Source organism: Grus americana, chromosome 21, assembly GCF_028858705.1.
Source record: "Grus americana isolate bGruAme1 chromosome 21, bGruAme1.mat, whole genome shotgun sequence".
NCBI lineage: Eukaryota > Metazoa > Chordata > Aves > Gruiformes > Gruidae > Grus > Grus americana.
Genome location: NC_072872.1, coordinates 6,474,637 through 6,500,830, shown reverse-complemented (window position 1 = coordinate 6,500,830; position 26,194 = coordinate 6,474,637). Strand labels below are relative to the sequence as shown.

General features: G+C 41.3%; 1 protein-coding gene across 3 annotated transcripts in view; it reads left to right on the top strand.

Annotated features, from left to right (window-relative positions):
* The window catches only part of DVL1 (dishevelled segment polarity protein 1), a 99,523-nt gene that overhangs the window by 67,648 nt on the left and 5,681 nt on the right, over positions 1–26,194 (top strand). The window contains exons 5-15 of one of the 3 annotated variants that reach the window (XM_054849677.1): positions 4,290–4,428; positions 11,178–11,271; positions 12,260–12,329; positions 13,098–13,237; positions 13,554–13,630; positions 14,113–14,180; positions 15,808–15,957; positions 20,822–20,953; positions 21,862–22,029; positions 22,536–22,742; positions 24,107–24,153. In XM_054849677.1, coding sequence (XP_054705652.1) covers positions 4,290–4,428; positions 11,178–11,271; positions 12,260–12,329; positions 13,098–13,237; positions 13,554–13,630; positions 14,113–14,180; positions 15,808–15,957; positions 20,822–20,953; positions 21,862–22,029; positions 22,536–22,742; positions 24,107–24,117 — 1,256 coding nt within the window. In that variant the 3' untranslated portion in view covers positions 24,118–24,153. The remainder of the gene's footprint in view (positions 1–4,289; positions 4,429–11,177; positions 11,272–12,259; positions 12,330–13,097; positions 13,238–13,553; positions 13,631–14,112; positions 14,181–15,807; positions 15,958–20,821; positions 20,954–21,861; positions 22,030–22,535; positions 22,743–24,106; positions 24,154–26,194) is intronic. The other 2 variants (XM_054849676.1, XM_054849675.1) reach the window with 2 other exon arrangements.

Here is a 26,194-nt window from a genome sequence, read left to right as displayed (position 1 = left end):
CACGGTGTGGGCAGGGAAATGGTCACTCCCGCGTTTTTGAAGTGTTTTGGTAGGAGCCAGCCACAGCAGGAGAGGCAACAGGAGCTCTACTCACAGCAGCGTTCCCCTCTGAGACCCACTCCCAGTAGGAGATATTGTCACAAGTGGTGTCACCACCTGATGAGGCCACTGGAACCAGTCAGATGCTATCCAGAAGCACAGCCCCGCGTGTGTCACTGTAGGTATTAACATTCATTTCAACTGAAGTTTCTAAGCAGTCAGTGCCCTTATTTGGTGCAGGGAAACTGAGGTACTCAGTATAAAAATGAGATAATGCACACTGGATCTAAAGGGTATGTGAAAGTTTGGGTGGTTATTACTGGGTTTGGGGAGTTTATGTCCATACTAATGTATTGCAGCATCAATAAAATCCTCAGCTGTATGTTCCCCAGTCTCTTGAATTTGAATCCTGCCATGTTAGACCCATTGCTCTTGAGTGTTCCTTGAGATTTACAGGGTGCAGCACTGACTCTGTCCTTGATTTCTTGGGCACAAGCTCTGTTACCTTTGCACAGAAATGGGACCTTGCATCTCCATTGCCTGAGGTCCTCAGGACTGTTGTTGATACTGTAGACTCTTGAGCGAATTTCACAGCACAGTTTGCAGCGTTCCAGCCGCGTGAGTCCTCACAATTAATAGTGCGTCCATTCAGGGATGGCCAGTCATTCAGACATACCTTATATACAGGCCATGGCATTGTATCAAACTGCAATTTCTTTATTCTTTAGTTAACAAAGGAAATATGCAGGCTGAGGGGAAAATATTTATGGGTGCCATTTCCACGCCTTGGCTTCCTCTGTATTCCTGATTGTTCTCTTAATGCTGGAAAATCCTTAGTAAGCACTAAGCATTATGTGTCTTAAACTTTCTCTCTTTCTTTAGTTGAAAAGCAAATGAGTGAAAGTTCAGTGTTTTCACTGCCAAAAGCAGGTGATCTGTGAGTGTAACAGAGGTAAGAAAAAAGCCAAAAGGTTTCAGCTCCTGTCAATAATTATGTAGACGGCAAAATAATCACAGTGTGTTGTGTGTGGCTGCTGTGCTGTAATCCTTCATATATCTTAGGCCAAGCAGGAGAGGAAGAGCATTTCTTATAAGAAATGCTGATAAGAACAATACAACAGAGTCAGAGAGCTCGTATTTGAGTCCAATGCTAAGCAATTAGAGCTGGGTGAATTACTTTATCCTTTAGTGCCATAAATGTAAACTAAAATTTTGAAGGAAGCTTGCTTAGAGACAGCATGGGAATGGTCATTCAGGATGCTAGCAGGAAGCAAATTCAGATTTGGGCAGTTTCTTATTAGTAATGAAACAACATGCAACTGCTGGCCATGATGTCCACTGGTTAGAGACATGAAAAACAAATCAGCTGAGTTACAGACTGATTTTTATCTGTTGAAAGTATTAGGCAAGTGGTTCTGAATTGCAAATTCAGTAAAATAGCAATCTGCTCGTAGACCACCCACTTGGAACAAAAGGAAGAATCTGTGCTGTCTAATAATCATGACCTGTGATGGGAGAGACAGGACTGGTGATTTCTAGAGGGCACTTGAGACAACCCACTTGCTGATAACCAGAGTTGCTGCCCTCCTTCCCTCCCCAGCTGCATAAACAGTCCAGTTTTGCAGAGAAAGATTACAAAATCATGCCAGCAACTTTCTGGGCTGTATACTTAATAATAGTCAAAGCCAAATGTAAATAAAGTGTCTCAGATGAGAGAAGCATGCTGCTCAAATTTGCTTCCTATTTATACCAGTTAAATGTGGATAAAATCCAGGTCATTGTTTTCTGTAATCTGCTGCCCACCCAATCAGAGCTGGGAAAGGTTCTTCTGACAGGGGCTTGTTTTTACTATCAGGGTTCTGTTTAATGTCAGCTTCTCCAAATGAGATCAACGTTATCACGCAAAATTGATGGGATTACTTTTATAAGTTGCAAGTGGTGAATAGCAGAGAAATGCAGGAAAAACAAGCACAGTAATAAAAAATGAGATTTTTCAAGTGGAGAAGCGTAAGTAAGTTTTCTCCATGGCTGATGTTTTGACTTCCATCCATTCTAGCTTATATACTCCTCCTCAATGAAAACAGAAATTTAAAACTCCAAAGGGGCAAAGATAATAGATTTGTTGTAAATTGTGTGCTAGCTAGTAAATTGCTAAGATTTGCACTCACTTCCTATTGAAGTCAGAAAGGAAATATCAGTGGAAGCAAGACTAGTGAGTAATCAGCAACCAACTCCAAGTTGCTTGGGAACTGTGTTGGACTTGAATTTGGTGAGAGTCTCTGTCCACCAGGAACGCTTTGCCACAAACCATTGTACGTATGTCATCACCTTTTCTTGGCTGTCGTTCCCTCTTCCAGGAAAACTCTGCAGAGCTCGCTAGGGTGATAGTTGATGCATTCTGGTAGTCCAACGTACTGGTTTGTTGGTAATGATACTCTCGCAAGCCAACAATTGCTCCTGAAATTAGGCTTAATGATGAAATATGTTTAGAAGGGAGACAAGGAGTTCTTGGGATCAGAGTATGGAATGCTTTGCTTCCTTGAAAGTTATCTGGCCGCTAGATAGTGGTGCCAATGGCAATCGTTAGCTGTTCCAGTAGTGTTTCCAATGAATGCACATTTGCATTATGCAATCTGTTGGAATACGGGGCTTTAATTCGCTCCACAGTTTCTGATGTTTCACTGTGTAGAAGCAAAGAATAAATGGACAGGGTGGCTGGACTTGATTTTATACTTAAGCCGAGGCTGAAGAGATGGAGTTGAATTTCTCCAATGCTGTGATTAGCATCCAGGTTTCCAAATCCAGTGAAATATTTTGAACTCTAAGCTGTGCTATATAAAGACTTAAAAAATGACTTTGTAGCACAAGGAAAGGAGGCATTTTAATTATTCAAGTCTCTAATGTTCTCCTTAGTCTTAAAAGACAGAACTCTCTCTAAAGCTTATTAATTTGCTGAAAAGTGCTGTTTTCTAAGCTTTGGAATCTGGATGTCTTTTCCCTTCTCCTTTTTTTTCCTGTTGTTGTTATGGATGAAAGCAACTTTGAAAAAAACTGGGGTTTTTTAAAGCCTGGATGACTAGCTGGGATTGAACATTCAGAGACTTTGCAGAGTGGATTACTTGACCTTGACTCTCAGTGGTCGGAGTTGCCTGTTCCCGATGAGAACAAACAACGCAATGTAGTCTTGACCTCAGTAACGATGCCATCAACAGCTGTATAGGTTTCTACACTATCTGGATGAGATACTCCCTCTAAGCTGTTAAGAAGGTTTTCTATTCTGTAATTGAAGATCAGATCCCTTGGACCTGGGAGGGAGTTGTGAGTTTGGAGAGTGTGTTTTAAAATATCAGTCTGTCTTTGAAGCTTGTTATGTTTATTTCTGGACCAGGTGCCTTATCAAGCTGAGCCTTTCTTATTTCAGGGAAAGGAGTGTTCTTGGCAAAATAGAGCACTGGCAGACTAGGGGTCTTCTAATGAGAGGTCCCTGAAAGGAAGCAGGCAGAGAAGTTTGCTTTACAGAGGAAAATTAATCAAATATCTCTAGAAAAAGATGAATCACTGCTGCCTTCAAGTAAATGGCATTCTTACTGAGGGGATTTTCTACAGGAATATTCGTATATCTGACAACATTTGCACAGCCAGGGATTAGTAAGAAATTGTTCTGAAGCATCTTATGCATGTGGAATGGTCAAGACAATGTGACTTTGATATATCTGTACTGCCCAGACAAGGTGATGTAGTATGGAGGTAGGAACATGTAGCACAGACCAAGGGAAAGGTGGTTTTATGGATGAGATATTCATTGAATTCATCAAGGAATGTTGTTTAACACTTTCTGTGCTGCTAGGCCTATCCATACCAAATTCAAATTGTGTTTTCTGTTGCTTTTTCAAGGTATGTGCCTTCCTATTGCCATAAACTTCTCATGGCCATTCTAGTTGATGTTCTAATACCATTATAGTACTTGTTCATGCCTGCTGTTTCTGCCTCGATCTGTTTATGGCTTGCCCATGAACTGAGCCATAGACAAGTGGAAAAGTTAGGAAAAAGGTGGGTAGGCAGTTGGGCCAGCCAGGACAGCAGGCTTTCCAGCTGTTGAGTGAGATCAGGTTCTGCAAAGAGCTTGGGTTTGGCATAAGGATCCTCCTGCAGAGTTGTCTGCAGCTGTCAGTGTGAATGTCGTGCTACTTACAGTGCCACTTCTTCCTTGCTCTTCGCCTAGGAATACTCCATTTATTTTGTTTTTACAGTCCCTCGGATCAATGGCCATCCGAAACTGGACAGACACCGTGAGCACCCTCCTGGTTATGACAGTTCTTCTACCATGATGAGTAGTGAACTGGAATCCAGCAGCTTCATTGACTCTGATGATGACGACAACACAAGCAGGTAGGGCATTGGCATAGTGACTGAGCTGTTAAGTACTGTTTGCATCTGTTTCCCAGCCACTTGACTGTATTTCTGGGCTTTCCTGAAACATGCTGACTGGCAAGATGAGAAGATTTATGTCTTCTCTTTTCTTTTTTTTTTTTTTTCCCTTCTTCCCTCCCTCTCTCCCTCCCTTTTTCTTTTTAATTTTTCTTTCTTCTCTTTTTCTGCTACATATGATTTGAGCACTAATAATTCATCAGTAACATCACGTCGTATATAATCACTGCTCTGAAAAACAAGCTAAGTTTTTGGGGTCGCTATCCAAGCTGCCTGTAGCCACTGTTCCAATTAAGAGAAAAATTCTGTTCCTGTTCTTTCCTTTTAATAGCAAGAATGATCAAAGCAATGTGCAACTTCACCTATTTATAAAGTAATGGTGTGAATATTGTAACAAAATACCTTCAGCATAGATGCCTAATAAGTATGCACTTCACTAAATCTGAATTGTAAAGGAATTCCTATGTAATTGCATAGTCTAAGACATATGAGCAGTACAGGAATTCATCAAAATTAATGCTATTGCAAAGGCAGGCTGTGATGCCATATATTTATGGCAACCTAATTATTTTTTCTTTTTGTGCAGACAGAATGTGAATTATTACTTGCTTTTTGCAAAAAAGGTCTCCATTTCAAGACATCCTTGTTAATATCTGAAGATATTTTTGTTGTTCCGTAAAAGGTTTATAAGACAATACATTTCTCAGATTCAAAATACCTACTTTTAAGGATGTAAAATCAATCAAAGTATTCTTCCCTTTCCTGACTGCAGTGACATCATTCTCTGAACACTGTGTCTAGAGCTGTTGGTCATCCAAATGAACTATGAAAACCCATTACAGATTTCTGTTATTTGTTGGAGAACAACAAGATTACAGATCTCTGGTGGTTCATAGAGATCTGTAGCTAAAATAAATAAGGTGCTAGGTAGAATGGAAACAGCAAAGAACAACTAGTCCTGGAGATACTTAAACAGTTGCTGTGTTTACAAATGGATTATTAGCTTATTGAACTCAGTGGATCTATTTGGTCTTGCAGTTAGTCGTAGCTTAAAAACCTGTTGAGGAACAGCAGTTCCTTCAAATTCTGTTTAAAGGCTGTATGTTTCCAAACGGTTGAAAGGGTAACTAAGTGAACATCTAAGATTTGGTCCTGAATTAGATTTAAGAACTTATTTTGCAGTTACAGTGATGTTGCCAACACCTGAAGATACAGAAAATTAGCCTTCTGGATGCTTTGTACTTCACCTGGATATTCATATGCTTAAAGGGTTGGCAAGATCAGTAATTAACCTGCCTGTGCGCTAAGCCTTCCTAAAGCCTTTAGGGCTTCTAACCCTCCTTCCCTACCTGAAAAATCGAGCCCACAAAAACAACAACCCTGCAACTGATTTTGTTTCTTGCAAATAAATTAATCATTTCCATGGCAGCAAGATATGCAGTAGAGCAGGATTAGCACAGTCAGGGTGGCCACTGAAGCACATTATACTAGACCCAGCTAAATCTTTCTATATTAATAAAGTAAAGCTTCCTGCGTCTGACCTGAGAAGAAAGGGACTCTTCGAAGCTGCTGCGCAGGGCTTTTCCTTTCTAGGCTAGGGCAGAAGCTTTTGGCACACAGAATAGCTGCCAGGCCAGCTAGTCAGGAAGAACAACTAAATGGAATGCTCCGAGGTATGCTGTTGTGTTACTGTGATGATGTTCTCAAGCAGATGAGAGATTGTGCTGGCAGGGAGAAGTTTTCTTTAGAGGCAAATACAGCCAAACAGAAAATCGAGCATGCTCCAGATCTGCTGCAGACAGCGGCCTGGGGAAAAAGAGGTTGAAGGGGGTAAGTTTGTTTAATAACAGCTGATGAACTCTGGTGTCAGAACCTGCATTGTAAAGGAGATTGTATGCGGAGGAGATCACTGAGAGAAGAAATCAGATGTAAAGGATCTTACTGTCTTGGAAGTGAAGAGGTTGTAAGGTTGAGGATGCTTTTCTACCAGTGTGTGTTTGACATTGGTTTATTTTATTTTTAACTTGGAGCAGCACAGCACAGTTGGTTAATTTCCAAGGAAGTTCTATTGCATTCAGCTAGAGCGAAAGTCTTTTTTTTGTTTCAGTGAATTAATCTGTTCACAAATATTACAGGACAGTACAGAACCCTTCAAGTAGTGTGAGTACAATAATTTATTTCCTTTGTTTTCAAAGTGTGATAGCATGGAACGTTAGTGTTATTTGCAGGTAGTAGGTGGTATTTTGTGTACAGACTGATGTAGGGAGCTCATGGCAGACTTTACAGTAAAAGTCTTATTTCTGTCTTCTGTTACACAAATAAAGGTCTAGCAGATATGACATCTGTAGCTGTAGGATTATTGTCAGCAACTTACAGTTAGTATTCTCAATTCAATGTATCAAAAAAAATTCACTGCAAAAAATTGATTACATTTATTTCTCATTTAAGAAATTAACATTAGTTCTTTTCAGACTATATGGATAAACTTTCTTAATCCTAATTATTACCTTTTTTCCTTTCTTTGGGAAATGTAGATTGGACAAATTATTATTATTCTTTTTAAAAATATCTGCTGTGGGATTCATTAGACTTTCTGTTAGAAGTGCAGTCAGGGTTTTGGCCAGTAGCTAGTGCGGGAAATTGGTAGTTATGATTCCAGATTTGTTTTTCATCTTTGCACTCTATTTTTCCCAAAAGCTCAAATCTTGTTTTGCTCATCAAATTGTAATACTAACTTCTACTCATTTCTGGGGATACTTCAGAGATCAAAATATTACACCTCATTAGAATACGTTTGAGCTTCTATTTAGCATCCAGATACTCCTAGAATGAGATATGCAGTGTTTGTGAATGATTCAGCAAGGATACGTTAAGGCTATGGATTTAAAAGAAATAACAAAAGGAGATGAAGAAATGTACCACAGCTACATGAAAACAGATACAGGCTTGACTCCTTTTTAAGAAATTGCAGAGACTGTGAAACCTGCTTTCACACAGTGTGGGAGTCTCGCTGAAACAAGCTGTCTTGCCTTCTACTTACACATCGGCTGATTAAGGCAACTCGAGTCATTGTCCAGCTTCCCCAGAAGGGATAAAAAACGGAGCTGAGTGAGGTCTCCACTTACGGTATCTTCAGTGTAATAAGTAACATTTTCTAATGTTTATCTGTATAGAAGCCGATGTATAAGCACACAAAAAATGTTTCTGCAGTGCCTTCTGGTCATCAGTTTTGTGCAACTAATGTGAGAGGCTGTTTTAGCTCAAAGTAGTTACTTCTCTGAAATACTGTCTGTCCTCTTGAACTAAATGTGAACTGTGGCTTTTCTAAGGAACTTAGTTCCATTCTTCCAGTCTAATGTTGAGTAGAATGAAAAAAATAGGACAGAATAGAAGAACTTCACTTCTTGCGTATTATCATCTGGTAACAGAAGTTCAGATTTGCCAGTAAACTCTGGTTTTGCTGCTTTAATTTAAAAGAAAAATCCAAAATGCTCACTGCTTACAGAGGAATCGACCCTTTTGGTCATGTATTGAAACTGAATGAATTTTCCGAAGTTGTCTCACCCCCAAGTTGCCAAAGTAAATAGGGAGGGCAAAAGTGAAGAAGGAACAAGATGCTGATGTTATCATAAGCTAATTGTTCACACCTTCATCACCTCTGTGCTCTGTCTGCTTCTCTGCAGTGTACTTAGACTTTTCTTCTTTTTTTCCAGTCCATCTTTTTGGACTCATCCATGATATATCTCTCTAAAGATAGGAATGAAAATAGTTTTGTGTCCTCTACTTGGTGGTAGATTAAAATATCCCTTCTAAGGACTCGGAGTCAGAGCGCGATTCTGTTTTGTAGTGATACTCAGTGCTGGCAAAAGGTATTTTTGTCCAGTCCAATTTTAGAAGATCAACCTAAAGCTGGAAATAATCGTTCTTTGTTTTTCTGAGCAACACCATATTGATGTGCAGTAGAGCAGGAGGAAGAAATTGGCATAGCCGATCAACCTTGGCAGGCAGCAGATCTTACGTGCTGTCTGTAATCAGGAAAAATATTGACAGAGGAAGTATACTAATATACACTGGAGGGTACTTTTAAGTTGCTTACATCTTAGGATGTAAAGTGCCATGAAATAGCACCAGATTACTGCTAAGACTGCTTGAGACAAAATCAGTGAACTGTGTGCTGAAACTCTGCTGTTCCTATCCCTCCTTTCCATAACTTGCTATCCAGATAAAATGCCCGTTGTCTGGAAAGTGGAGCAAGAACTTTCCTGCTGGGTGAATTCCCATTGTGATCTCCTGCTGCAGGCAGGTGTGGCTTTCAGTATAGTTTTTCTCTCCGTTTTCTTTCTCTATGAACATTGCTAAATCAAAATTGCTTTTTACAGTAGGCAATGTTAGCTGGAGAAATTACCCCTTCCAGGGACATAGCAATGGGAAACTGAACAAATGAAATGACGTGTGTGAATTTAATGAATTCTCTTTATCCACAGTAACCATTAGAGGATGCCATTCTAAAAAAATTGGTGACAGGAAGTGCTGCATACTCCTTAAGTGATGCACACTGGGATAAAGCCATAAAATATGGTATGGCAGTAGGTGAAATATGTGTGTAAACAATGAAAATCAATTGCCCGGATGCTGTGAGTGACTTTGAAGTGTGATTATAGTAGCCAAAAGGACAGATAAAATGTTAAGGTTTTGTCCTTTCTGTTATGGACTAGCTCAGCTGTCTTCAAAACCAGTGGAAAGTCTTGCCTCATCAGGTGAGGGAGCAGGGCTTTCACACCCCTGTGTTCTGTCTGCCACAGGGACTAGAGCCTGTGAGCAGAGGGTTTGCTTGCAGATTGGAGCGCTGAATTCACACTCTAATCAGTGGAAGAAGGGCGCTCACAGCCTTTGAAGGTATCTTGTTGCTTGACGTGTGTTCATGCAGAAAAGCTCCCCCATTCTTTTGCCTCTTTTCTTTCTGCTGCCCTTTGCAAAGAGCAGGCAGGTTCACTGTGATGTGAGCAACATGCCTTGCCTTTTCTTCAAATTCTCCTAAACTGTTGTGTGCTGGAAAGTTTTAGCTGAATCCTACTAATGAGATGTTTCGGGAGAGGAGGAGAATGAAATCGGAGAGGAAATAGGAAGCGGGAGAATATTGGTAGTAAAATATAAGAGGAGGTTTTTGTGTCAATCTTTGCCAGTACTTTCAAAAAGAGTGGTGAATGTTGAACAAGACCAATTTTGGGAGCCGTGCATCTGAGAGACCTCTTTATTTTTCCTGTTGCAAAGGTAAAGCCTCAGAAAACCAGGTGCTGTGAGCTGTTTCCACAGACCGAGAATTATCATATTTTTGATCTCTTTTGAAAACACCACCTCTTGGCTCTTTAAATTAATTTGCCTTGCTGGGAGGGGAGAAAGGAGTGTGTGAGGTTAACATGCCTGAAATAGTTTTGTGAACTCAAAGAGAATGTCGGGAGATTCACATCCTCTGAGCAGTTCCATCATCTGTAATATTCAGCTCAGTATGCTTGACTAAAACACGCGGACTTTATGCAAGATGGGTTTCCAGTGTGGTGGGTTGTAATCTAATGACAGCAAGCTCCTTTTTGAGGTTGCTGGTACCAAGTTTTGCTTGATGTATTCTAGCATTCCTGCACGCAGCTGGAACTTTGAAGATGGGGACATGGAGACTGGGGGAGAAGACTGGCACTGTTTTCTTTGTGACAGTGCCAGTTCTATTAAATGTGTTGTATAGGGTTGGATTTTTTAAACCTTGGTTAATGATGAAGCATTGCTTTGTCTTTTTTGCCATTCTTCATATAATAAATAGAGGAGAGATGTCTCTGTGGTGTTACACTGGTATCTCTGAAATCTAGGCTTTGTTCCAGTCTCCTGAAATTAATTTGGGCAAATCCATTTATCTCTTTCTGTGTTCCAGTCCAATATCTGTAAAATGAGAGTAATTAACTTTCCTAACTCTGAGGGGGATCTTAAGGATTTTTATGTAGAATGTGGCACATTTAGGCACATTCTACAAGTTTGAAGAGCCTGAAAAAACCCCACAGCAAAATAAACCTAACAGAATATGTAAAGGTAAATCATATACACTATTCCTCTCGCTATTTGGTAGTAGCTGTTATCAATTGCTACTTTATTTCATTGAATTTAAGCCTCAACGTTAAGTTCCTGTTAACGGGGTAGATAGCAGCAGAAGAAAGTAACAGCACCATGACAAGACTCACAGAAATTAATATGAAGAGATTCTCCAGGTTGTCTGTTGTTCTCTCAGAGCAGAGATTAAACTCTGTTTAAAGTACAGCTGTTCTTATAGTGTGCATTTTGCTTTGATGGGCCTGGAACCAGGACCACCTTTAAAGTAGTGCAGGATGGCTACCTCTGACCTTTGGGTGGTTAAATCAGGGGGATATAAGTCTGAGATGTGGGTTGCATTCAGTCTTGCTCCCAAAAGAAAGCAAGCCAGTAAATTATACTCTTTAATCCATGCTGTGGTTTGGCTGGTGTCTTCTCGGTGCTCCTAGATACAGCACACACCGGGATTGAGCAGCAGTTCAGCAACAAACAGAGCAATATGTTGTGAGCTAGCTGATGGTGTCTGTGGGATTTACTCTCTCCTGCATTTGTAGGATTCAGCCTTTTTTTGGCAGGGTGCAGAGAAATGCAAATGGCTCAGCTTTACAGAGTTGACATTTGCTCTCAATTTCCCTCAGGTTGAGTAGCTCCACTGAGCAAAGTACTTCATCCCGGCTCATACGGAAGCATAAACGCAGGAGGAGGAAACAAAGGATGCGGCAGATTGACAGGGTAAGGTTGGCATCATAATTTTCCAAGGAGGTGAGCCATGATTTTGAGTGTAGCATGTGAATTAGGAAAGGATCCAGAACAGATCTGTGCCTTGATGAACCCATTGGAAAGGTTCCCTTTCGCTCTGATCTACCCTGGACTAAACCTCTAACATTTGAAGTTCTGCAACACTAGAGTCAAGACTTGTTTTCTCCTCTCCCTTTCTCCTTTTACTGTTAAGTGATTGCATTTCTTGTTGTCTCTTTTAAGACCAGTCTCTGCAGGAGAACCTCCATTATGATACTGGCTGATGTGGGCACCGGGTATCTGTGGTGTTAGACATCTGATGTATAAGTTGCTGAGACTTGCATTCTGCTGAAAGGAGAAACCTACCTTTATAGAAAATCTCATATCTTTTCTCTTCCCCTTTTCTGTGTTAGTCGTATGGTAGCAGAATGAGGATGGTCCAAATGACATACTTTTTGAAGTAACTGTTTTGTTCTCCTATAAGTATCAGTCTTCACAGATTAAAGAATGAGTATGCCTACATTTTGTCACAAGAACTGGAGTAATGTTTTAGAAGATACTTGATAAGCACGTTTGTATTTCATTTTGGAGGGGAGGGGAGTGTCTGCCTTCTCACTTCCTGAAGGATCATGTGCTGTTCACCCCTCTTTTTAGGGAGGAGCCATGGATGTAATAATTCACACGACGCTGGGTGCTTTAGTATGTAAATGTCCACCTGTCTGTCATGTAGTCAGGCAGCAAAAATACTTGCTGTGTGTCTTTTGTAAACAAATCTTTGGAGAAAGTGCCGGTTGTGTTCAGATTTTTTTTCTTTACAGATTCTAAATGAAGGAATAATTTTGAGGAGGCCACAAGGGTTTCTGGGTGCCTTCCAAACGGAAACCTGTTCACCAGTACCCAGTGAATTAATCCTCAATAGTTATTTTTATTGTCTTATTCTGAGCCATTTAAAACCTTGAGAATTTTCTGTTGTATTTTGCAGTCGTCTTCGTTCAGCAGCATCACTGATTCTACCATGTCCCTAAATATCATCACTGTCACACTCAACATGGGTAAGAGAATAAGCAATGTTTTTTATGATGAATTTCAAGTGATACAGATGTATTTTGTCATGGTGTAGTAGATTTGAAAGGATGCCAATTGAACTAAAGGGAATGGCAGCTGAGAGTTGCTACTCTGTTGACTGTGCCTGGATTCCTAGTCCAGTACTGAATAGTTCTGAGCCGTTTGCACAAGCAGATCGGTATTCTTCCCAAGAAGCCCAGGGAAGGAGCTGGAACTCCAGGATATGGAGTTCTGCTCGTATTTCTAGGAATGGTAAGGGGTCGGACATTGTAGGAGTGAGAGTAGAAGGGCACTGGAGGTTTGCATATCAGCTGCTCATGCGTTTCATTGTTTAGCCAGATACAAATGTACAGGACTGCCAATTCAGCACCTTTCAGTAGCACCAAATTCTTCCTGTCACTCTGACGTGTGGAAAAAATTGCCTAATGCTGGTTGGGTGCCTAATTTCTAGGTGTAGACGTGTCTTTTCAATGTTGTTTCTCTTGCTGATTTTTTGAGTGCATCTTTTCAGTGTCCTGTATGAAAAAATAATGTCTTGAGCAGCGTTTCCCTGCTGCCTTTCCCTGAGCGTGCCAGGCAGCCGTACACCAGTAGGTTAACCTGAGATAGTTGTAAGTCAAACATGGCCCAGCTGATGTGTTGAGAGAACTGATTTTTCAAGACTGAAGTATAGCCTGGTGTTAGCTCTTCACTATCATTCCAATCACCTTGTTTGCTTTTTTCCCCCCCCTACCCTCCACTTTCTATCTGTATAGAAAAGTATAACTTCCTGGGAATCAGCATTGTAGGACAGAGCAATGACCGGGGTGATGGTGGCATATACATTGGCTCTATTATGAAAGGAGGGGCTGTGGCAGCAGATGGCCGAATTGAACCAGGAGACATGCTTCTGCAGGTTGGTCCGTGTCCAAAAATACATGCTGCTGGCTTATACCTTGGTGGCTCAGCTCAGTCGTCCCACCAGATCTTAGTAATCAGTTACGAGAATTCATTCATGCTCAGAGAATTGTGTCATAAAGACTGTTAATGCTAAAATCTATAATTCTTTGCAAACTCCGCTGGATAGTTAATGTGCTCTGAGAAACAGTATTTCTGCAGCTGTCCAAAGGAATGGAAACAGTTACAAGGCAAATAAATCTGGAAACAAATAATTAAAATGTCTTTAACTTTCCCATTGCGAAGCCTGACCTCTGCTTTTTGGAACATTTCAGGTGAATGATGTCAATTTTGAGAACATGAGCAATGATGATGCAGTACGGGTTTTACGGGAAATAGTCTCCAAACCAGGGTGAGCATATTACAAAATCTCTTGCTACTTATCCTCCATATGCAGTTATTGGTATTGGGTAAACCTCAGAGAAATCAATGTTTTGATCTCAGTAAGCAACCAGTGTGACTGCTGATCTCAACTCTGAACTTCTCAGTGTAAATGATAAATAGGTGAGACTTGTTCCAATGTACCAGCCAAAACCAACACAAACTAGGAGTAGCCTGGTTTCAGTAGCACTATTTGTTTATAGGATTAACGTTTTAATATCTCAAGAGCTGATCATTTGACAGATCTCACCAGTAGTGCTCATGATCTATGCAAAACCAGAAACATCCTGATTACTGGTTCACACTGAAAATACTTCGACAAGCATCTCAAAAGCATTCTCAGAATGTACTTGACAACTGTTGGATAGGAATAAGTTTGTTTCAAAGAGTTCATTGTAGCAATTACTACTTCTGTAGGGAAGAATCACCCTTACTTGTTCTTTTTCTTCCTAGACCTATCAGCTTAACAGTAGCCAAATGCTGGGACCCTACTCCCAGGAGTTATTTCACCATCCCCAGGGGTGAGTACATATTTCTGCTCTTTGCTGGGTTCCTGTGGAGCCCTCAAGGTCTAGAATATCTTTAGCTATTTTGGCATCTAACAGATTTCCATTCCCTACAAGTTCGATATTTTTTAAGCTTGGTTGTGGTGTTTGTTTGCTTTTTGTTTTGGGAGGCAGGGGTTTAAGAAACTCTTTCTGAGACTCCAGTGCCCACTGAATTCATGGGTGTTTTGATTCACATGGTTTGGATCAAGCTCTTAACCTTTTGGTGGGTATATCCTCGTGATCTTAACCTCTTAATTGACAGAAAGTTTGGAGGATAACTATACGTAAGTGTTTAAAAGCCTCATTTTGTCACATGTACACGTCTTAGAATTTAAACTGAGTATTTTTAAAATTTGAGGCAAGCAACGTTTTTTAATATACATAAAACCTCTTGAAAATTATCTGCTTTTAAAACTTCTGGTTTAATAAGCCTTTCAGTAGCTCATGTGACAAACACAGCTGCCTCCTACTGGTGAGTGCTCTGCTTATGACACTGAAACCCTAGCTTGTTACCAGTCCTCCTGAGAAGATGAGGATGGCATTGTCCATTGAAATTAATGCAATAGACTCGTGCAAACTATAGGAGCTCACTCAGTGAAGTCCTTAGGAAAACCAGCGTAATCAAAAGAAAAATTCCACAAATCCACGTATTTCAGATTTGCTACAGGGAGAGCTTGTGTATCAGTTTGTCCTTTCTTCAGCGAAGATGCATCCATTATTATCCATGGCAAACAGCAGTATATCTGTTGCAGGCCAAACTGATTGCAGTAATGTGTGGGATATTTTGAGGAAATACCTAACGTAGGCAGAGCTCTTTTATGTAATATCTGGTTTTAAGAACCATCTTTCAAGGTAATGGAACGATAACCACTATAATTTAGATTATGGAGAAAAATGAATTTTATTCCCAGCATTAAAAACTACTTGTTATGCGGCCCCTCTTAAGCTCTGAGTGTAATTTTCACTCTTCTCTGATACCAGTATCTTCAAATGGTCTCTATATGTCTTGTCAGTTTATTTTGCAAGACTATTCCAGTCCTAAAAAGTTTCATTATGGCTGCTGAAAACACTTGGAGGGGAATTCCATGATGCCTCATCTCTGCAAATACAGAGCTCCAGAGTTACTGTTCTGATTCACCTTCAGCAGAAGATTCACCTTCTGTCTGAGTGGTTATTTTGGATTCGAGACCCTTAGAAGTAGGGAGAGGTCTTCCGATCAGCTGCGGCAAAGCATTTGGCGGTACTTCACGTCACAGCAAAATGAAAACCTCCGTCTCACTGTGGAGAAGAATAGTGAAACATTATTACTGGACTGGTAGCTTCTTTCACACAAGTGGAAATATTTCACTCCTACCATGGTTACAGGAACAGGAGCATCATGGTTTTATCTCATTAGGCTGGTGCGGCAATTGCTAGGGGAAATCAGCTACTGCTGGCAGGGTACTTTTTGTTCCCTCGTGTGGGGGCTATCTCAGTTGTACTATCAGAATGGCAAGGACGGACTTGTGCGCCCCAAAAAATTCCTTCTTACTCTAAGTCTTAGTGTTTACCGTGAATCTGATTCCATTTGTCTTTTTCTCCCTTTCTGATTGTTTTGCAGCTGAACCAGTGAGGCCAATTGACCCTGCAGCGTGGATCTCTCATACCACAGCCATGACGGGAGCGTACCCCCGTTACGGTATGAGCCCCTCCATGAGCATCACCACATCTACCAGCTCCTCACTAACAAGCTCAATTCCCGATTCGGAAAGTAAGTCACACTGCGGCCAGCACAGGGCAGGCGTCTTCTGCTCGGGGCCAGCAGTGCAGAGCTGTGCGCAAAACCGACCCCAGCCACAAGCACGATGAAAACGACAGCCGCCACAGAACTCTTGAATGCTTTCTTAAATTTGTGATTCTTGTGGGGAGCATAATTCCTTTTTCCAAAGGTCAGAAGTTAACACAGTGGTGTTCTGCCAGGGTTCATGTTCAGGAAGAGGTGGCTTCTGGACCCTTTTTAAAGTTACAAGGCAGGCCTCCAGCTTTATCCCCTCAGGTGAATGTGAGAGCTTCCTCCTCGCAGCTTCCTCCTCGCATTTGACTGTTTCTTAATAAATTTAAATAATTTGCTACAGATAGATGTCACTGGATAATAATATTAGTGTATCATTTAGAAAGTCTTCCACTGATATTTGCATAGCCTTCTTTTATACTCTTTTATACTTTTAGAATTTATTGAACAAGGAAAAACAAATATAATTTCCCACATGAAATTACGGTTAGAATTCTGCCTTCTGTCCTGGTTTGACTGTCTGTGGCAGTCTCTAAACTAGTTGTATCCAGGTAACCAACAAGTTGTGATGATTCCTTATCTTGGAAATTTTTGTTCCAAGACTATAAACTCTTCCTTTCTTTTACTCTTCCTTTGCTTTCTGATGTAAGCGTGGGATAAAAGCTAGCATTGGGTTTGAAATAGGTGGCAGTGAGGCAAGACAATAAATGAGGAGCATGTGTCTCAGAACGCTGTCCACTGAAGTCAGGAAAGTGTTCATATTTAAAACAGCACTTCTCTTTACTTGACATGAAAGTTTTGAGGTACTTTACACCTCGTTAGTATCCGTTTGTTCCCTGTAATATTAATATGGAAGAATTTCTCTACAGATGCAACCGTTCTGTCAGATTTGTTCATCTGCAGCAAGGAGATTTATTATATTTGTTTATATACACATAGAAATCTTGAAGTGGCTTTTAAGTTCTGAGGAGATTATCTCATTTGGGGAACAATGCTACCTCAGTATACATTAATAAGTACTTACATGTTTAACAAGGGATGCTTAAGTGTCTACCAGATCCGGAGTCTAAATTTAGGACTGAGTAACTTTTTGCATTTTGTAAGATTTTTCCAGAGAGAAAGGGAGGATATCATTTAGAAAAAACAACAAAACGAGCGAGAAAACCAACACTTTGAGGATTTTAAAGACCAATGTGGTGTTGGTGATTAGTGACAGAATCTTCCCTGGACAAATGCATGACTGAGGCATGAAAGTTGCATTTGCAGGGACCAGTTAAGTCCTATCAGACTACATAGTTGTCTGCCTCTTCTTCTTCTACCCTCTCTCAGATGTTAGAAGCACATAGGTCCTGGAATTACACCTCACCTTGAATCGAAAGGGCGGTTATCCTTTTTGTAGCTGTAATCGCTCAGTGCCCCTTTAGATCGTAGGCAGCACCACTGAAAGGGAAATACATCTGCAGTAGAAAGCAAGTGAACCTCTTACCTGATGACTGCTTTATCTTGAGATGTGTTTTCAGCCTTACAGGTACTAAAGATTGCTGGAATCAAATGTATCTGCTGATTGCTGTCAAACAAGAGTCTGTTACTCTGCATTCCTCTTGAACTATTCATGTATCGTGTGCCTTGAAATATAGTGATGTGATTGGGAAGTATGGAACGCAGACGCCCTCTCAATCATACTTTTAAAATAAAGGTTATTTGGGAGCAGAACCACATTTCTGGAGAGAGCTTCTCATTTCTGTGCCAGTAACTTACAACATTTTCTTTCCTGAATGCAAGAAAATGTGGATTACCCCTGACTTCTACTGTGATCTTCTGCTTAACGCTCCTTCCTTCAGTTCAGTCCTGTTGCTCCCCTCCCCGAACGCGGCAGGCAGCACCTCAGGGCCCTAGGTACACAGAGCCCCTGTCGTGTGAACCTCTTGGCCAGGAAGGACAAAGTTGGGGAGGAATGGAGGAGGAGAGGGAGAGGCGGGGAGAGTCCGCGCATTGACACCTCAAAGAATGAAGAGCTATGTGCAAAATGGAGCTTTCTAACTTTTCATTTTCCAGTGCAAGATTCTCAGTTTCAGTTCCTCTGAGGCTAGAGTCGCTGGTATTTGAAGCAAATACAGTATCTGTTCTACAGTATCTGGCTCTGAAAATGGAAGCAGTAAATGAACGGAGTCATCTTAGACAAGTCTGCTTCATGGTTCCTTGTTTTAAGTACTGGGAATGTCTGCTGTTTACTCTGTTTGTATAGCAAGGCCAGGATAAATGGACTGAATAATTGCTTTCCTTCTGACCAGCATTCCTTTGCTGTCTAGCCTCTGGATCAAAAGTGAAGTTCTAATATCTGGAGCATTTGCACAGCCACCATCACATTGGTGCTAGTGATTAAAGTAGCTGAGATTTCGGAGCCATACAAATCACCGCCACACAGTAGGAATTACTCTGTGTTAGCTCTTTATTTTCTCAGGTGCATTTCTTGAAAAACAGGACTATGCAAACCAAGGCAGACTGAGGTGTTTCATTGTAATTATTGCTTTTAAAAGTATCTTGTTCTCCAGCAGTGTTCTGGCTGATGCAGGAGAATATTCTCTCACAGTGGTTTGTGAGTGTTGGACTCACTGGCTCAGCCAGTGCAAACCCTGCTCCTCGTTCACTCTGCTAAAGGTAGATTTTTCCAACTCCTGTTCTCTCACTACAGGACCCCTTTCTGCAAAGTAGTGCTGTCCCATTCCATGAGATTAACTTCAAGTTTTTCAAGGTTTCTTGAAAGTCTTGCTGCTTCAAAATGCAATCCACTGACATTGTTAGAAAGTTCTCTTTTTCTCTTGCATGTACTTCGGAGGATTTTGAATTGAGACTTCAAACTATTTCTGCTTATTAGTATTCAGCCTGAGGTACTGCATAATTTCCTGGGGCCTTTTTGTTTGAGCAAATGTGTACTTCTTACTCAAATAAAGATACAAGCCAGTGGTGGTATTACATGTGGTAGGACTTTGTTTTCCTGGAGCATACACCTCTTTTATTACCAGGGTCTGCTAATGGGGAAAAAAAATGCCACTCAAAACCAATATTGGAAGCCCTGAGAAAGAGCTTTGGAGTAGATCTGGTTCCCCAGAAAGGAGTTACTGTCTGTGCTGTTTGTCAGATTGGCACATACCTGTACAGGTGGTCAGGTAGTCAGATCCACAGTTGACTGAGTTCAGACTAAAGTGGGTGCATTTTAGATGCATCTTAGAATTTTTCATATTTGTACAGCAACTAGCAGACTTAGAAAATATTGATGATCATTTGACTGATGTTGTTCTTTATATGCAGATCGCAGGTCTCCAAGCAAATGCAATTTATTGCTCCCCACATACTTTACTTGAATATTGGTTTGTTTTTTTCTTTCCCCCAAACAAACATGTTGCTTTTTGCCACTAACCAAACTAACTTAAAGCAAAAGCAAAATTATAGTGTTTATTGAAACTTTATAAGTATTGAAACCACATGCATAGATGGTCTGGGATATTTTCATGCATATTAGCAGTGCATGTATTGAAAGAAGCATTTTCAGTTTTCATTGTTTCATGCTTGTTGTACCTTTTATCAAAACTTTGGGTTGCTGGAAAAGGGCAAAATCGGTTCCCTTGTGGTTTTGAAAGGTGGGTGATATGGGGAGCTGGGAGAAGGGAGGGGAGGAGGGTTTCTGAATTCCTGCTGGAGAAGGGACTGAACTACAAACACAGGACACGTGCTCGACATGAATGTTCTGGAACTGAGAAGATGGGAGCAGGAGGGAGGACTGGGTGCTGTCTCCAAAGGATATAGTCTTATTATGTATAGACAGGGTGATTGAGTTCTGCACAGCTATGACAAGGGAGACTCTTAGACCCAGATTCACCCCACTGGGCTTTCACTATTAGATGCCACTTTGCCTCTATGTATGGTAGAGAAGGAGTTTCTAAAGGAGCTAGACTCCTACGGTAGGCACCTCAGTTCCGCAGGGTGAATCTCAGCCCTGTTGTTGTGGTTTTATTATAAAGAACAATCAGTTTGAAGCCTCTGGTGAGCCAGCTGTGCCCGTAAGAGTGTGTGAAATATCAATGGAGCAGCGATGGCTGCCGAGGCATTTGGGAGTAGTGGGTTTTTAAGGGTTCTGCAAGAAAGATGCAGGGCAAAGTAATGCTGAGTTAAGTGACTTGTTAACTTGTAAGGCTGCCATCATTGGGATCCTGAAAAGTTTGTTTGGGTTTTTTTTGAAAGAAACCACTAGCCTTTATGCTGATAATGGAAGCTTTCTTTTCTAATTTCAATTCTCTCCAATTACGCTGATGTCCAGATCTTAAAAACACAAATGGACATTGATTGAGACATGACCGTCATCTTTCGCCATGCAGATGGGTATTATTCCTGACAATTAAACCAAAAGTTAAAGAACAAGCCAAAACCCTTTGTCCTACAGAGTTTTGCACAGAGTGCACTGAACCGTTGGGTGTGTAGGGGCTGTTCATGGCAAATTGAAATGGAAAGCAATGGTCATGGAACTCCTTGGGTTCCCTTTTCTGCAAATCTCAATCCAGTGTGGATTGAAAGGGTGCAGTGCTGATCTGTAGCTGGTTTGTTAAGTCAAGACACCTAGGGACTCAGCGTCTCAGTGACTAAACTGGTTGTACTGAGCACAATCCGAAGAATTGGTACAAATGCTGTAATTTATGCCATTGATGAGAGTGCGTTTGGGAACCTTTGTGTCTTGTTTCCCATCTGTTGGTAAAGCTGTGCTTGAAATGGTTCATCCAAATTGGGAGCTGAGAAGTTCTTTTCAGACTTGATGCATTTCAAAGAAGCATGTAACCTTTCTTCCTTTTAGAATTAGAAGAATCTCCCTTAACTGTGAAGAGTGACATGGCTACTATTGTCAAGGTTATGCAGCTACCAGACTCAGGCCTTGAAATCCGGGACAGGATGTGGTTAAAAATTACCATCTCCAATGCAGTGATAGGTAAGCTGATCAAAGAATGCTGTGGGGGGAAAAACCCAGTGACTTTTTGTAAATAGGCTGAAGAAACTATATGATTTTTTTTTCTTTTATTTTCCCCCCTGTATATGACCTCTTATATTCCCTTGACTTGGTATTTGTGAACAACTCTAAGCATGACAGAAAATAACTAATAGCTCTTGTTTGAGTTTGGACAGCCAAAAATACTGCATGTTTCTCATGCTCAGACGCAGCTGGTCCTTAACCCTTACTTGTTATACCTCAGGTTTTCCATGTAACTACCTGTGGCTCTGGCAATCTGCCCAAGTTCAGCAGAGCAACAACCCTTGTAATTCCAGTTCCAGACAGCCACACAACCTTAATAAAGCATCTTAATTACATTTAAAATTACCACAACTAGTCTGCCTTTGATTCTGACACTGTTGTGACCTGACATGTGCTAACATTTGGTCAATCTAGGTTGTAGTTACTTTTTGCTGAGAAAGGGATGGGAACCCAGGTCTTTTGACAGTCTAACATCTGCCTCTTGAGGAAGGTGACTCTCCTAACCACTTCCTTTCTTTATATCCTGCATCATTTTCATGGTGCAACTCAGAAGGGGTTGAACAGTGTAACTATAAAATTTTCTCTGTACGTATTTGGTGTCACTGTAATGTAGTGTTCAACTGGATGCAAGATAGTTCTTTGCTTGCTTTATTGATGTTTGGTGGTAACTAAGCAGTTAGGATGAGGTGTGAAAATAACATTTTAAGCTCTTTGCAACAAGATTGCTACATATTCATTCATATTTGCATTCAATACCTGGCACGGTAGTACTAGTGGGCTGTGTGATAAATGGGAAGATTAAAAAACCAAAAAAGATCAATTTGACTCAGATGATCCTGTGTCTCCTCTTCCTATTCTCATTTTAGGAGCAGATGTGGTTGACTGGCTTTACACACACGTGGAAGGCTTCAAAGACCGACGGGAGGCTAGAAAATATGCCAGCAGCATGTTAAAACACGGCTACCTCAGGCACACTGTGAACAAAATCACCTTCTCGGAACAGTGCTATTATGTCTTTGGAGACCTCTGTGGCAGTAAGTTCCCCATCTGTGAAGGGCAAAGCTGCACGTGTGTTGTCTCTTCTGTGCTTGCAGGATGCACAGAGGAGAGTCCTGTAGGGTTTCACAATCCTACAGGCTGTTATTCTGAAGTTGCGTGAGAAGTGGTTGACACTTCCTGTTAGATCAAGCAATTAGACCACCTGGAAGAGAAGGATGAACTCATTAAATAGGGCATTGCACTGACACTCAAGAATTTATTTCTGGTGATGCCACAGACTCGCTGCTTGTCAGTCACACTCCATTTCCAATCTGTAGAATGGGGATGATTCCTCCTTGACTTACGGAAATGCTGCAACGGTACCTTGGTGCTCAGTGGTAAATGCTGATGTCTGCCCTACTGCATGTGTTATTTTGAGTGAACTCTGGAAGCTGAGTCCTCCTAGTCCCTGACCACGCTAGGTACTGTGTCAGCAGTTGACTCCTGCATATTAGTAACGGCTAGCTAAGAACACAGTCTTCACCTTTTCTCTCTTTTCCAGATATGGCTGCACTGAACCTTAACAATGGTTCTAGCGGAGCCTCGGATCAGGATACTCTTGCTCCACTTCCACATCCTGCTGCTCCCTGGCCGTTAGGCCAAGGATACCCATATCAGTATCCTCTGCCCCCTCCGTGTTTTCCACCAGCATACCAAGACCCAGGCTTTAGCTATGGTAGTGGCAGTGCAGGGAGCCAGCAAAGTGAAGGTAAGATGGTTAATCTGGTATTTACTTCTCCAGCTGTCATTATCCCTAACCATTTGCTTGAGTTCCTTTGTACTGTCTGTGCTCCTGTCTTGTGGTTTTGTATGCTACCTGCATGGATTTGGTGCGACCGCACTTAATCAAAACTGTTCGTGTGTGTGATGGAGTGGGTTAGGCTTTCAGCTCTGTATTGAAACTGCCAGCAATGTTTTAATTGAGTCAGTAGAACAGAATAGAATAGATTCTCTACCCCATGCGAAATATCAGTGGGGAATTAGAGCCAAGCTGTTTGTCATGTCCGTGGTGGCCTGGGCATCTGTACTTTTCTTACCCAACAGCACCACATCATAAACTACTGCTTAGATAATGCTGATCAGGCCAACATTAATGACTCAATTGTCCACCCTGTTAAAACAGATAAACTGTTGCCCCCCTTTTTAGAGGTCAGAGCCATTGCCAACAGTGGGGCTGCAGTTGCTTGATATTGCTAGAAATTAGGCCATTCTGTTGGTGATGGAACAGGCATTAGAACCAAGGTGCTCTTGGCTTTCACTTCAGTGCTCAGTACAAAAGGCACATCACTCTCTTTGCTTGTGTGAGACAAGTGTGAGGTGGCCAGCCAGATGTTTTACAGGGCTGAAACACTGCTCACAGGGAGGAGAGTCTCTTTTGTAATACATGACAGGGAAAAAAAGATAATACTGCATGGATTAAAAACCTGACCTCCTCCTTTCCTGCTGTAGGATAATGTTGTGGTTCATTTTTAAAGCTTAGTAAATAAAAATGATGTATTTTTTGGCTGTAGAGTTTGGTTGTTTTTTTTTTTTTAAATCACTTCCAGAGTGAATTTTGCTTTTGGAAATGCTGCCAGTAAAGAAAGGGTGAGGATTATTTTTTCTGTGTTTTTGTGGTGAACATCCAGTAACTTGGATGTAACTTCTTTCTGTTTACTGCAGCCACTTAGATTGTGCAAAATTGCACAAAAGAATTTCATAACAGGAACTTTGTACAAGATTTTAGCGGTATTGCTTCCCACCTTATCTCTAAATAAGTGTCTGTGAGGAAGCTCACAGTGGTTCCAGAGGTTTTAGCACTGCAACCTGATTGTGCTGGAAAGAATGTGATTTTTATTTTTTTATGGCAGCTGGTTCTGTGGGCAGTAGAATATTAGATCTCTGCTGGAATAGGAAAGGTATGGTATTTTATCCATGCGACCTGTTTTACTAGCTAAAGAGAGCCTTAAGAAAGGCACCAAGATATTCAATTTTGAAGGGTTTCAACGCTTTCTTTGTTCTTCTTTTGGAAACTACACTTCTGTGTTGTTTCTTGTTTTGTAACTGTTATTCCCTTGTTTTATTCTGAGCAAGCATTAGACTGAAGGATTCATAGAGGAATGGCTGACTCTAGGGGATTGGTAAGCTTCAAATGCCTCCATAATAATAATGAATTCACAGCATGATCATTTAGACTCTTGTGACCCAAATGTTTAGCTGTATTTTTTCTTTTTTTTTTTTTTTTTTTCTTTTTAATTGTCTTGGACGCTCAACCTGTCTTAATGCACAGTAGTCCAATAGCGTGGCATTAGCATATCGACCTGTCTGGCCCTGCGTGACTGTGCTGCTGCAGCTACAGAGGGAATGGCGTCAGATACCTTGCTGTCAGCTCAGATGGGAATATCCTATCACCAGTCTCTTCACTGCTCTTCATAAAATAAATAATCCCAGCTCCTAATTTATTAGTCTGATGTCATCCATATGGATCGGATTTATTTTACCAGTGCCCTTCCACTGCTCATTTACTGGAAGACACTTGAGCACTGTCCAGATGTCTCGGGCAGGTGTTAAGAGTAGTGAGACACAAGGTTGCATTGGTCACTCTCAATATAGAGTGTTAGAACTGGATTTCTTGTGAAGTCACTCTTTTATGTGCGATGTTAGACTGTAACAATTCATCTGGTGAACAAGAGCACTGCTCCAGAGCCCAGCGAATGTCACATCATTTTGAGATGAATGCAGCAGATGGTTACAGACAAATGCCTAAGATTTGGGTCAACAGACAGACTGAGACTGTGTTCTGGTAAGCAGATCTGGGGAGGAAGATCTAGCAAAGTTTTATGTGATGTTGCAGTTCTGTTCAAGGCTCTGTTCCAATTTAGGTTACTGCTTACTTCATCTGAGCCACATCATCTGTCCCTGCTTGTGCTACCCAGGGCTTAGGTTATTTTTAAAGCCTTGAGCACGTTTGCTGTAGGGAATGACACTCCTGTCTCCAAGACAGGCCAGTCCCTAGCTGCCAAGAAGGTGACACTCTTGTTAGATTGCATTTAAACTCAAGGCTTTCTGATTGCTTGTTCTGTGACAGGATTTAAAGGCATGTCAGGGAGAGAGTGAACCCCAGCGTGACCAGAGGAGAACGGCTGTGCTGCTGATTATTGTTAGATAGATTGCTGTAATGGTAGATGGTTTCTCTATTTTCTTTCTGCCATGTAATCAGCTGGGAGTGCAGCTGCAGAAAGCCAGGTTCTTCTGAGATAAGAAGTCTGCATTAACCACTTGACCTCTTGGAGTCTTGGCAGATCAGCTAGAGCTGCCACTCCAGAAGTACTGAAGTCTGGAGTAGCAACGTGATGGATTGCCACAAGGCAGTCTCAGTCCTACTGACTGTGGAAGATGTCTCAAGATCAGTAATACAGGCTTTCAGTGTGGCTTGCTTTCTCCCCTGCATGATCTTTACTCAGCTACAAGCTATGGAACTGGCAATAAATTCTTGTGTATGGGGAGGCTGCATCAAGGAGTAATGACTTTGGGTAAGGTTTGCAGGGTTTGGATGGGTGGCAACAGAATGCATCGTGAGATAAAGGCAGAGGCATATTAGCTGTAGAAGGGTTAAAATACAATGTCGATTTTCTTCCGCTGTGAACGATGTGCCACACTGGAGAGCTTACGAAGATGCTTCTTGGAGATAATCTCTATGTTCTTTGGAGCAAAGGCTGTAGCAGTCAACCTGCTAACAAGTATTTTCTTGTCTTTTATTTATCTTTACAAGATTGCTATGAAACATTTGAAATGACAGCTCAGGGAACACCTTACCTTTTCAAAAGGCCCACCTTAATGAATCTTTGTAGTATTTGGTGGAGGCAGCTGAACCCAAGTTATCATCTCCATTTATAGATGGAAGACAACTGAGGCACAAAGCAGGACAGTGTTTTTCCCAGAGCAGAGAAGAGCTGATAGGGGTTACGATCAGCAAATACAACTTCAGAGTCCCAGGCTCAGAACACTAACTTCAAATCCAGTGATTTTGTACTCTGTGTTTTCCATCAATCCCCAGCTTTTCTCGCACTCTGCAGGGGAATCTAGCCTTTCCACCATACGGGCCAGGTCAGTCTAGTTTTCCTGTCTCTTCTGTTTGCCTGCTCTAAACATCAGCTGGAGCAGACAGGAGGTCATGGTTGT